Source organism: Sceloporus occidentalis, unplaced genomic scaffold (genome assembly GCF_023333645.1).
Source record: "Sceloporus occidentalis isolate IW3139 unplaced genomic scaffold, rSceOcc1.0.p SCAF_5, whole genome shotgun sequence".
In the NCBI taxonomy this organism is placed as follows: domain Eukaryota; kingdom Metazoa; phylum Chordata; class Lepidosauria; order Squamata; family Phrynosomatidae; genus Sceloporus; species Sceloporus occidentalis.
Window position 1 is genome coordinate 50640043 of NW_028316985.1, and position 12253 is coordinate 50652295.

The window sequence follows — 12253 nt, forward strand, 5'->3', positions numbered from 1 at the left end:
ATTATTATTATTATTATTATTATTATTATTTTGCCCCAGATAACTTGATATATGGTAGGATAAGTACTGTATATAATTTCTCTTTAAATGGGCAGGAGTAGTCTTATACACAGATCTCTATCATTACTGCATCTCAAACAGAAATCCATTGCTTTCAATCATGGACTGTCTAAGGGGCAAAGTTCCCCTGATGATTTTTGCCAGCTTCTATAACAGCAGCAGCAGCATTTAAAAATGGTTTATCAACCTGCCTAGTGGGCCAACAACTGACTGCAAGGATGGACCTGCCAAAATGGAGCATTTATGGCTACAAGCCATGCTGCACCATTATTTTTTTTCTGATCTGCTGCAAACGCATGTGCATGGGTGCACAGATACTGTTTTAACCACATGCATCATTTGAACATGTAGGTTTTCTAATGGGCTAGAGCTGTTTCTTTTAGTCATGCAGACAACCCAAGTCATAAAAATCTAAGAACATGTTAAAAATAAAACTGTACGATAGATAACGCTGAATGCATTTGAGCATCTATTATAGAATCAATAATATTCTGCTTCATGAAAACCACTTGAAACTTGGCTAACACCAATAAAAATATTCTGATTTCCTCATTATGTTTTGTGGAAGATAGGATACCTATATCTAAAATGTCAGCAAGATATTAATTTTCCCCTTATAGATTTTGTCTACCAAGGAAGAAAAAGAGAAGCAGATCCTCACTGAAATTATATAAGTAGGGTCTGTAGAAAGGAACAGAGGTAACACCATCTCAAAATTCAAGAAAGTAATTTCACATTTATCTTCAGAGCGACATAGACATCTTGTGCTAGTCATCCTATTTCAATATTATCATATGAAGCGTACACATACATTGGTACTCATAATTTTCTTTGCCTGCTGTCATCCTTATCCTCAGCACTGCCTGAGAATGAAGCAACTAAAGATGGAGAATATCATATCAAAGTTTCTATAGATGTTTTGTTGCCAAAAGACAGGATTTTATATAGTGACAAATAACTCATGCAATGGACCATTAGACAAGCAATTTGACTGTTTCACTGCTCACTGGGGGAGGTATAAAAGGTCTCTCTGCTCAAGCAGAAGAGTGACAATGACAATTAAGATGAACAGTAGCCCCAGCTTCCCATTACAACACACACCTGCCAACCACAACTCTGGCACACATCTCCCAACAACTGCCAGATTTATTCAGAATAACTATTTTGTGAACAATGAAAGAGACTTCACAGCCAAGGACCTGTGGGAGAAGTGGCTTGGGATATCTTCTGTCAAAAAGGCACATGCCAGGCATTGAAAAGCAGATATCCCAAGCCACTTCTCCCGCAGTTCCTTGTCTGTATGCTAGACAGTCAGGCATAACAACTCCACCAGGAGTGGGGTGCTCTGACCCACAAGAAGCAAACAAAATGTAGGGTGATTAATTTAATAAAACATTATTACAGTGTATCTGTAAAACATGCCATTTTTATTATCATACTAAAATAATTGTATGAATAATAACATGACCAGAGCAAATTACACAGAATTTGACTTACCAGAGGGTCCGTATAACTCAACTCTGTAGCTAAATTTTCCAGTAACAATGGTTGGTGGTTCCCAAGAAAGTGAGAAAGACTTTCCTGTAATGTTGCTTTTGACTAAATTTTGAGGTGGATCCTCTGGAACTAAAGAAAGGCAAAAAGGAATTTCTGTGCCCACAAAGTTTATATTTATGTCCCCCTTGTGTTATCTAATTCATAAAAATAGGAGTTCATAATACACACAAAATAACTATTATGATAGTACAATTCCCAGTCCATACTAAGAAGCAGAACTATCTACTTTGTGATAAAGGGGAAAATGATATATGTTCAAAGGATATCCTGTGAAGACAACTATTCCTAATATGCTCAGAATTAAAAAAATTCCATCTGGTCTTGTAAACTAGTTGTTATAAATAATGAAATATATCTACTTTTATGAGTCAAAATTTGTGTAATATGGTTATATTATGTTTTTGCTAGCATGTTACACTAACATAGTAAGATAACAGCATTTGAACAGGAAAAAAACACAAATGGGATGGATTTCAAGGTGTCTGACATGACTGGAATGGAGTTTGCATTAAAGCAAGATGGTCTCTCTGATTTCTAACAATCCCACACTTTTTCTCCAGCTCCAGGAAATACCCCATGCAGATCTGATGGGTTGTATATCCCTCAGATATGGCTTTTGGGGGCTGATATAAGACTTACAATAGTCAAGAGAAAGTGAAAAAGTCCCACAAGCAGATTTCATTTACGCTACTTTTGCCTCAGATATGTAGTCATGCAAAGCTGTACAAAACTTTATTTTAAGCTCTGACTTGGATTTTTAAAAAAAAGAAAAAAGAAAAAGAAAATTCACCCTGGTTGTAAAGAAATTATTTAAAATAAATCTCACTAATATCAATGGAACATGTTATCGACATGTTCCATATCAATGAACATTAATTTAGAACTGATATAAAATATTTGGTATATTGCAGACATTAAAACAAATTAAAATAAAGTTATTATATAATATATAATGGTTGAAACAAAAGGAGATGAAATTATTTCAGGCTTTGAAAGGTGTTAAAAGACAAACTTTATACTATTGTTTTCTAAAAATAATCTTGGCCATGAATCTAAGCTGTCTTGAATATTTTCTTGAACACTTACTTTGTTAATGATATCACTAACATACTGCTATTTCTGCACAGCTGACAAAATGCTTCAGCTGCTTCAAGTGTAACAAAGATTAGGTCAAACCCAACATTATTCAAAGCCAGTGCTGGTCATAAAAAAGGACAATTTTTTTATTACACTTGCTGTCAAAATGAGAACAGCTGTTAACAAATTGAAATAAATCTCTTGTCCATTCAAAAGATGCTCTGCTTATTGAAGATTACTTCAACATTTCTCTATTGTCTTGCCAACTGTAAGGGATTCAGTTACAATCCATAAATTATTCTAAAATATAACTCTAAAGATGTTAGAAGAAGTTCTGCAGTTTTCAGAAAAGGAACATCTCTTATTCAATGAGTATTTTTTGTGTTTATACAAGGCTTACTCATTTCTTGTTTGCATTCCAGAACCTGGAAAACATACGTTGAAGATTATATAATGCCATGCTGAAGTCATCCATAACTGAATAGTGCTAAGTCCAGATCTCAGGACACTGTTCAGTTATTTAAGCATTAAGCATGTTATTCTATTTACCTTCCTTAACAGTAACTTTTTAAACTCTGCTTAAAGGTAAGGTCTTCAGAATATTCTATCACCAAACTAAAGTTACCTCTAACACAGCAAACAGCAGCTGAGAAGATTATGAAGAAAATAACACTGGGAAAAAGAATAAGTCAAATCCAGATAACATGCTGTACTGCATGCACAGGATCCCTGTGGTCTAAAATGGGGGGAGGGCTTACTCTGCAGAAGAGATGAATAAAATGCAGCCCCTGAACCGCATGTGACCCTCTACATTCCTTATTGTGGCCTGTGCTCCCATCACAAAATTCTTACCAGCCCCTAGACATCCCCTCATTTTAAAATGTTTGGTTCCTGTTTTAGCCCAAAAAACAATCAAAAGGGGTCAAAACTACTGAAAAACTGTTCCCAGATCATCCATGAACCCCTTCCCCACAAAAAGGCAGTCAAAAATGGCTGGAAATTAAATCAGAAGTTACATTAACCCCTGGTATGGGTTAAAATGTCCTCCAGTCCTAGCACAGTTGCCAAGCATGGCCCTACTGTGGTGAAAATAAACATCAGCCATAATAATGTGAGAACTTTGCTGAACTATACCTAAGAACTGCATGGCTCTTTTTGGAAGAAACTGATCATGGATGGAAAATCTGATCATGGATCTAAAAATGCCTTATCTAATTTAGCTCAAAACAGGAAATGATATGAATAGATTTTTGTTGCTTATACAAGTTTTTACTTTAGAAACAAATGTGCTTTAATCTTCTACAAAGAAAATTCTCTTTCTGCTTACACAGAGAATAAACTTCAGACGCAACAACATGAGAACTCTACTGAATCAGACTTAAGAATATTCACATTCTGTTCATTCAGTGGCCATTCTGTTGCTGATGAGAATCCAACAAGCAGGCAATGAGTGCAACTGCGCCTTCCATCCCACATTCCTGAACAAGTAATACAGAGAGGCATGCTGCCTCTGATACATGAGATGATATATATCTATATTGACTAGTAGCTATTTACAGCCCTAACTTCCATTGTCTAATGCAGATATTCATAACTTGCTTTCTATGTTATTGAAGAAGGAGCTACAAATACTTGTACTGACATGAAAATAGCTGAATATAACCCAAAATGTATGAACTGAAGGGAAATCATAGTATAAACATTGTACCTGATTCCGGTGTCCTGACAATTGCACTATCAATATAACCTGCTTCAGTGGTAACTGCAGAAACTTCAAAAAGGTAAGTAGTGTATGGTCGGAGATTAGTCACAACAAAACTGATAGGTTCATTCCAGACAGAGCTCATTTTGCTAGAAGGAATTGTACTTGAGATAAATAAGGTAGTTTTACTAGGAGTAGTTGAAGGAGTGGTAGTACTCCACAAAAATGATTCACTGTTATCCTGAAAAGACAAAATAACCTCACAAAAATTAATTTAATACTTCATATGCACTATGAGACATTCAGACAAACGGCAGTGTTAATTACACATCTGATATAAAATATAGGCAAAAGAAAATACATACCAGGCAGAAATACACATGTACACATCGGGTATAATAAATTTAACCTTAGCTGTGTTATGACAAAAAATGCTGACAAACAATTTCTTCTTCAAAATACAATCAAAATACATACCATACAAACCAGTGTCAAATGATGCAGCTGGGAATGCTGGCTTCGGTGCCAAGACTAGTAAATTTGTATTAATAGATTAATGTTTTCCTGAGAGAGCTGATCATCTATTTCTAATGAAGCATATCAAAATTATGTTTCTAGCACTCTCAATTCAAATTAGCAAACTAGGCCACAAGTGCTAAATGTTGTTGAACAATGTAGCTTGTAATTACAAAATAATATCTTACAGAATTGTACCAGTGGTGTTATATACAGGACTACTGTGTAATTAACCAGTACGTTCAAGAAAAAGCAAGGCTAGGTTTCCCAGTAGGCTCCACTTCTGTCAGTGGATATAATATGGAGGCAAAATTATTTACTCAAGAATTGTTAGACAGATGTTTCACAAAATGCAGCATCAAATATAAGGAGAACTTCCTTGCTAACATCTATCCATAAACAATATGATAATCATATCATTTGGTCTACCAGTTTTAATCATGCCTCAGAAAAGAATAAACAGTCAGTAGAATCAAATAAATAAAGAAATGTGTCTGTAAAAAGCTTAAGTAAATAGAAAGGCTATTGCCTGGTGGTGAAAAGACAACATGAAAATATGAAAAGATGACATTATAGGAAGTAAATGAACCCATTTGGGAAAGCATTTCAAAACTGCAGCATTTCAAAACTGCAGTCCTTTTCTCATACCACATGACAAGGCTGCCTGCATTCACTGAAAAATGTTTTTTAAAAAAAAAATAGAGAGAGAGCTTTCCAATACCAAAAGAAGAAAAATATACAAACCAAAAAAGAAAAAGAAAAAAGACAGTAAAAAACAGAAGAAAATCAGAAAAAAGGAGAAAATTTACAATGACTTCTGACTTTCCTAATGATGATGATATCTGATATATAAAATCTTACTTCTCCAGTTGGAACAACATCATATACTTCTTAAACTTGGCTAAATCTACTAATAATCAAACCCATGATTAAAATATTATCCTTATTTTTCAGCAAAAGGACTATTAAAGATTTCCATAATTAACATGTTATTCTCAGTTTTGTAATAAAAGACAATCGAAAATTCCCAGTCCTTTAGAAGTATCACCAAAAAATTTTCTTTAATCATAAATAACTTATCCAAAGTCACTGGACCAAATTATTTCAATTTTTCATTGACATTGCAATATTAATATAAATAACAATACGTTCTTTCCTCTTTCCAGTATAGCAAACTTTAGCTTATGTTTAATCTATCTCATACATACTGTATATCTAATTTATCAAATACATCAAATCTTCTCTTTAGCTTTAGTATAACCCAGAAACACCCTTTTATAAACCAGACAGCCCATGTCAGTTAACACACTGGAAGCTTGTGTAAAAGCTTGTGTTGGTGTTGCTACAGAGAGCTTCATATTTTCCTGCAAAATCCAGAGTAAAAACTAAGGCCTGAAACAGATGGGCCAAAAGGTCCTTCGTTGGGCTGTGATGGAGGTGTGTTGTTTAGACGCTGCACACCCCAAACATAGCCAGAAACCACCCTGATGCCTCCCCTACCCAGAAGAGCCAGCCTGAAAAGGAGAGGGGAAAAACCTGCTCCTTTTCAAAAGCTAGTTGGAAACAGTGGTAATGGGTCAGATTGGGGTGAGTGGTGCTGGAGCGGCCCCAAACTCCCCTTTTTGGGCAGTCTGTTTTGCCTCTAAGTTATTTTAAGCAGGTTTAAGAGAGAGGGAAATGGATTCGGTGTAGAATTGGCCTTATGCCTTGTATGCAGTCCACACTCAAATTGAGGATTTGGCCCTGCACCATGAAGACAATTTGCCATGACGGTGGTGTGAACCACTTCATTAGAACCAAACAACCCAGAGAAATAAAATCTTAAGTCTGTCACTACTTACATTACATTCTGGCAGCCTTCCAGACAGAAGGTCCTCCACTTTGACAGAAACATCTTTCACTACTATCCCACTCCTTGCATGCTTCACACTAATTTTGAAACTGGTTATTTTTCCATTGGGCTGTCGAGGCAGAAACCAAACCAGATTTACTGCAGAATAGTTGAAAGCTTCAACTGTGAGATTCACCACTTTGCCTGGAGCTTCAAAAACAAAATCAAAATCAAAACAAACTTCCAGAAGGAAAATATTTCCCTACTGCTCCTCCTTATAACCATGTAGATATAGGTTTTCAATAATCTAAACAGACCCCAACTGCTCAGTTGTACCTCTCACTACAGAACACAAGGTACACCTGCTGAAATCCCTCCTTCTATACATCTGTAAAAACTGCAGGACTTCTGTCCTCCTTTTCCTTTGACCACCCTTCTGAATTCCCATTCTACAGCTGTCAGAAATGCATTGAGTCTTTCTCACTGAGGCTGGCCTGTTAATAGTAAATGCAGTTGTAAGACCTTCCTCCAACATCTTAGGCATGGAGTGTAATGCTACTGCAAAAGGTTCCAGGGCTGCATCTACACTGCAGAATTAAAGCAATTTGATAGCACTTGAACAGTCGTGCTCAGTGCCATTGAATTTTGGGATCAGTAGTTTTATGAGTTATTTAGCCTTCTCTATTAGGGTGTCACAACAAACTACAAATCCATAAGATAAAGCCATGACAGTTAAAGTAGTGTCAACCTGTATTAATTCTGTAGTGTGGCAGCAGCCCATGTTAGCATATGCAAAATAAACTGCCTTCATGCTGCCTTATGTCATGAATTCTCCCCACACATTTTTATGTTTGGTAACACCATTATATGGCAATGGGTATGTCATATTTCTAAATTCTGATTATTTCAGCCGAAGTGGGATATGGCTGTGTTCCTCAGTGTCATTCTATTATCATCTATTTCCAAACAGCATGCTTGTATGAATAAATAATAAAAGAAGAGTGAGCTGCTTGTAACTCCTGTTATTTTCCTGAATCCTAAGGCTCATAAACATTTGAGAAGTTCTTTTGCTGACCTGTCTACTTGGACTATGGTATATTCTAAATCTGTGCAAATTCAGGTGAACACATCGGGACCTCTAGGCAGATACAGACAGCTATTATTGTTGACCAACCATGAAATAATGAAATCAGGCACAATTAGTTGGATTAAGTAAGGGCGATTTTATTTACCTATACTATAGCCTATTTAACTGTTTGAGGCCTGTGAATAAGCAAACTGGAAAAGGGAGGGTCAACCAGGTGTGGGTACCGATGAGGCCCAGACATCTACCTATGAAACCTCCCCAGCTATCCCTTGGATAAAACACCAAATCCTGAGAGAAATTCAAAGAGATTGGTTGCTATCTCACTCATCTCAAACCTGGAGGGATTCCTCCCAAGCCCCATGACTTTATAAGAGAGAGTAAACCCCAGTGCAGTCCTAAGGACAGACTTCTTAACTCATACCCCATGGTCCTATGCCCCATGGAGGCAGTTCCAGAGGACAACCCTACACCACAGTGGGGTGCCAAGGTGTACACTGATCTAATACAGTTGGTCCTCCTTATCCACGTTTTTTTTATGCATGGATTCAAGCATCCACGGCTTGAAAATATTCCAAAAAAGTATAAATTCCAAGAAGCAAACCTTGATTTTGCCATTTGATATAAGGGGCACCATTTTGTTATGCCATTATATTTAATGGGACTTGAGCATCAATGGATTTTGTTATCCAGAGGGGATCCTGGAACCAAAACTCAGAGGATAACAAGGTCCCACTGTATTATCAACACTACTTCAGGCTAATTGTCCAAATCTCAACAGATACAGTAAAGTGCAGGCAAAACAAAAAAACAAAAGAACAAAAGAACAACCAGGTATTGGGGAAATTCCTAGCTGGCCTCTAGACAACCAGCAAAACTCACACTGCACTGTGGGCACGTATTGGGTCTCTGAAATTCATTTGACACACCACACATAGGGGTGACAGACTGAAAATAGTGTCTGCACTCACCCCCATTACATGACATCACTCAGCCAATCAGGCCAGCCACTGAAACCCTTCAGACCAACAAGTAGGCCCTCTCTTCCACAGTGGCTTTTGCTATGCAGTTTGTGGCCCAACAAGATTCAGGTTTCAATCTAATCTATTCATACAAGTGACTGCACAACTATTTATCATTTTCCTCAAGCTCTTCCTGGAGCATGACTCAGCTGCATAAACAGATTGGTCTTAATGAGTATGCAATTTATTTTAGATAAAAATTGAGATATAAATTAATTAACATGACTAGATTTATGTTATAATGCAAAATTTAACATATACATGTACATGTATGTAATAAATTGAGACAATTTAATATTTTTTAAAAAACAAAAGGTTGTTTTAGCTATAGCAGGTATGGGCAACATGCAGCCTGTGAAATTCAAATAATCTCCAACCCCCCCCCCAAAAAAAAAAAAAAATTGGTGGTATGCTCCTGCATTTGGAAAGGACAACAATTTTTAATAACCAAAATAAAATAGCCTTTTGCATTCAGACAAATATTGGTTGCCTTGCTTTGGAGAACTGCAGTTCATGTAAGGAGCATGTAAATTCTAAAATCAGAAACAAAGGGAGGAGCACGAAGCTGTGTGCATCCCAAATTCTCTGCTGTCCATTATCTAAATAACTAAGCTTGTTCTGTAGTATCTGAAAAGTCAGCATGTGTAACAACATTTTAATTTTTCTTAACACTAGCAAGCTAATTAAAAACACAGTTGCAAATCAAGTTACCACTTTCTGCAGTTTGAAAGAGAAATGGGTCACTAAACACTCCAATGCCTGCACTATTTTCAGCAGCAACCTGCAATTAAAGAAAAAACAATAGCCAATTATTTTCAGGTAGCAATTGCAAGGCAAATAATAACCTAGCATACATAACCTGTAACCTAAAAACTTTAAGAACGGAGGTTTGAACAGAGTGGAAAGCTTTACTTTGAAACATAAGAACTGTGCAAAAACACACAAGTGATGCTGCATACCTCCTGCTCCTTATAACTGAATAACTTGTAGATGATAGCACTATTTGCAATGTACATGATCCTGATCTTTCCCAAATGTAACATTCCATATCTTGCCAATAGTCAGGCTCTGGGGAAATCATACAAGGGGAATAAGTCTGGTAATTTATTGTAATTATGCTATAATTTATAATAGAGCACAGGAACACATAAAAAACATGCAGTATGTGGGATAGGTACATCCTATAGAGGCATAGAAGCTCTAGAGCAGGAGTGGGCAAAGTGCCGCCCATGGATCACATGTTCCCTGAAGGCCCCCAACAGTCCTCCCAAGCCATTTGCCACCTTCAGTATTTAAAGTGTTCAGTTTGAGCCATATTTCCCTGGAAACTATGTAGAAAATGCCACAAACAAATGAAAGCAGGCCTCTACCTAGACAATACCTACTAGATCCTTGTTTCACTCACAGTCCCTCTTACAATGCCAACAGGAAATGATACAACATCACTTTTTCAAAAAATAAAAGGAGGATATCTGAGCTTCCTGAGGAGATGGTCTGGAGGGAATGAGCCCCTTTCTCCTACATTATTGCCCAAGTCTTCTATAGAACAAGGATATGGAGACATTTGCCTACTTTTCACTACAAAGATAGTGACCTCTGTCCCAATGCACACAGTAGGGACTTCCTTTTCCAATTAGAAGCAGGGAGAATTTGGGGAGTGGGAAAGGGGACCTGGTCCTTCTGAGTGCTGGTAGTCTTTCCCACTCTAGAGCTCCATAGGTATGTTGCTCAAGCTAACTGAAAGAATGACTGAAAATAATGAAGATTTCCAGGAAAATACAGAAGATCATAGATAATTTCTAGACCAAGATGCAGCTGTATACATAAGCTGACTCCTATTGCTTCTACCACAATTTGTGAACCCGTATGCACCCTAAAACCTGCTCTAGAGCATTTCCCTCCATCCAGATGAACATTCTAAGGATGCACAGAGTGTTGCAGGAAGGAGAAGGGTTGATGATTCTGATAGAAGTAGTGGGACCAAGCTTATGTATCAGATTAGATCCTGCCTAAGAGCCTGGCCAACCTACTGGAGACTGGGGAAAAGACTCCTCTCTCTGCTAGTCATATCATCATAGAATAAACAGAGTTGGAAAGAGCCAGCTAGTCCAAACCAGCACCTCCCCCCTGCCATGTAGGATTTACACAGTGATAGCTCTCCTGCACATCAACACATCTAACAAATGTGCCAGAAGGAAAGCAGAGAAATGGAAACCCATCTGCTAATAGTTTTCTTATATGCCACTGCTTCTGTCTCCACCATTATACTTTGGAAAGTACAAAACAGAAAAGGGGAAGCTTTGGAGGGTGGTAGGGCCCAATAGGAAGATCTCTGAATGACCATGATATTTGTTAGAGTCAGTCAGGAATCCTCTTCTGGGTCAGACTTTAATCCAGGGTGAGAACAACTTTAAGATGCCAAGGTTTGCCTTCCCTTTCAGGAGGGTCTTTTCAAGAACCTGAACCTTTGGTGGGGGGGTAGTCCAAAACTCAGCAAACTTTGCTGGCATATTTATAGGGTTTTTTAAAGATTTATATCACAGGGGGGTTTGGGGGAGAGGGTTGCAAGATTTGTTCAGAAGGGGGTTGTCATTGTCATTCTCTGAGGCAGTGGTCTCATTGGAAGGTGCAGACCATACTGGGTGACACTCAAGAGGTGTGTGTCACCTGGTGGGGAGGCAAGTGGCTGCCTTCCAAGTCTGGCGCAGCAACCGCCACACTGGATTCAGAAGGACGGGGGGGAGGCTGCCTTCTGAGTCTGACAGACATAAAAGTACTGGGGGGGCAGAGACTGGTTTCCAGGTCCAGTGAATTTGGAAGGCTGAGGGTGATTATGGCTGTTTTCTGAGCATGGTGGACTCAGAAGGCCTGAAGGAGAAAGGAGGCTGCCTTCCAGGTCCGAAGGATTCAGAATGACTGAGGAGAGGTGGTGGTGACAGTAGTGTCTGGCTGGGAGGCAGGGAGGGCAAGGAAGCCCCGCAAACACCAGCTGACACCAACCTTAGTCACACCACTGCTCTGAGGCTGAGAGAATGTGACTTGCCCAGGGTCACCCGGTGAGATTCCATTGCCAAAGAGGGTTATGAATCCTGTGTTCTCAGGCTACTAGTCCAACACTCAAACCACTACACCACATTTCTTTCTATAATCTTTCTGAGAGTATTTAAATTTATGGAAGAACAGTTACATTTAGTACAACTGAAATTCAGTACTGTACTTGTGGCTTCATAACCTAGAAGTTTATCGCACCGGGGTTAAAACGTTCCCCAGTGCGTTCTAATGTGCCCGCGCGTGGGCGTGCACAGAACGTGACAGGAACGCGATGGGGCCAAGAACCCCATTTTACTGCACACTGGAATGCCGCCTTTGCCACTGGGCATTTCAGTCGCGTTCCCGTTGAGTTC

At 38.3% G+C, this 12253-nt stretch overlaps 1 protein-coding gene across 2 annotated transcripts in view; it reads right to left on the minus strand.

Annotated features, from left to right (window-relative positions):
* The window catches only part of LOC149312145 (phosphatidylinositol phosphatase PTPRQ-like), a 136625-nt gene that overhangs the window by 90342 nt on the left and 34030 nt on the right, over positions 1-12253 (minus strand). For both annotated transcript variants that reach the window (XM_089526810.1, XM_089526809.1), the window contains exons 21-24: positions 9561-9630; positions 6754-6953; positions 4403-4637; positions 1558-1686 (exon numbers count right to left, since the gene is read on the minus strand). In XM_089526810.1, coding sequence (XP_089382936.1) covers positions 1558-1686; positions 4403-4637; positions 6754-6953; positions 9561-9630 — 634 coding nt within the window. The remainder of the gene's footprint in view (positions 1-1557; positions 1687-4402; positions 4638-6753; positions 6954-9560; positions 9631-12253) is intronic.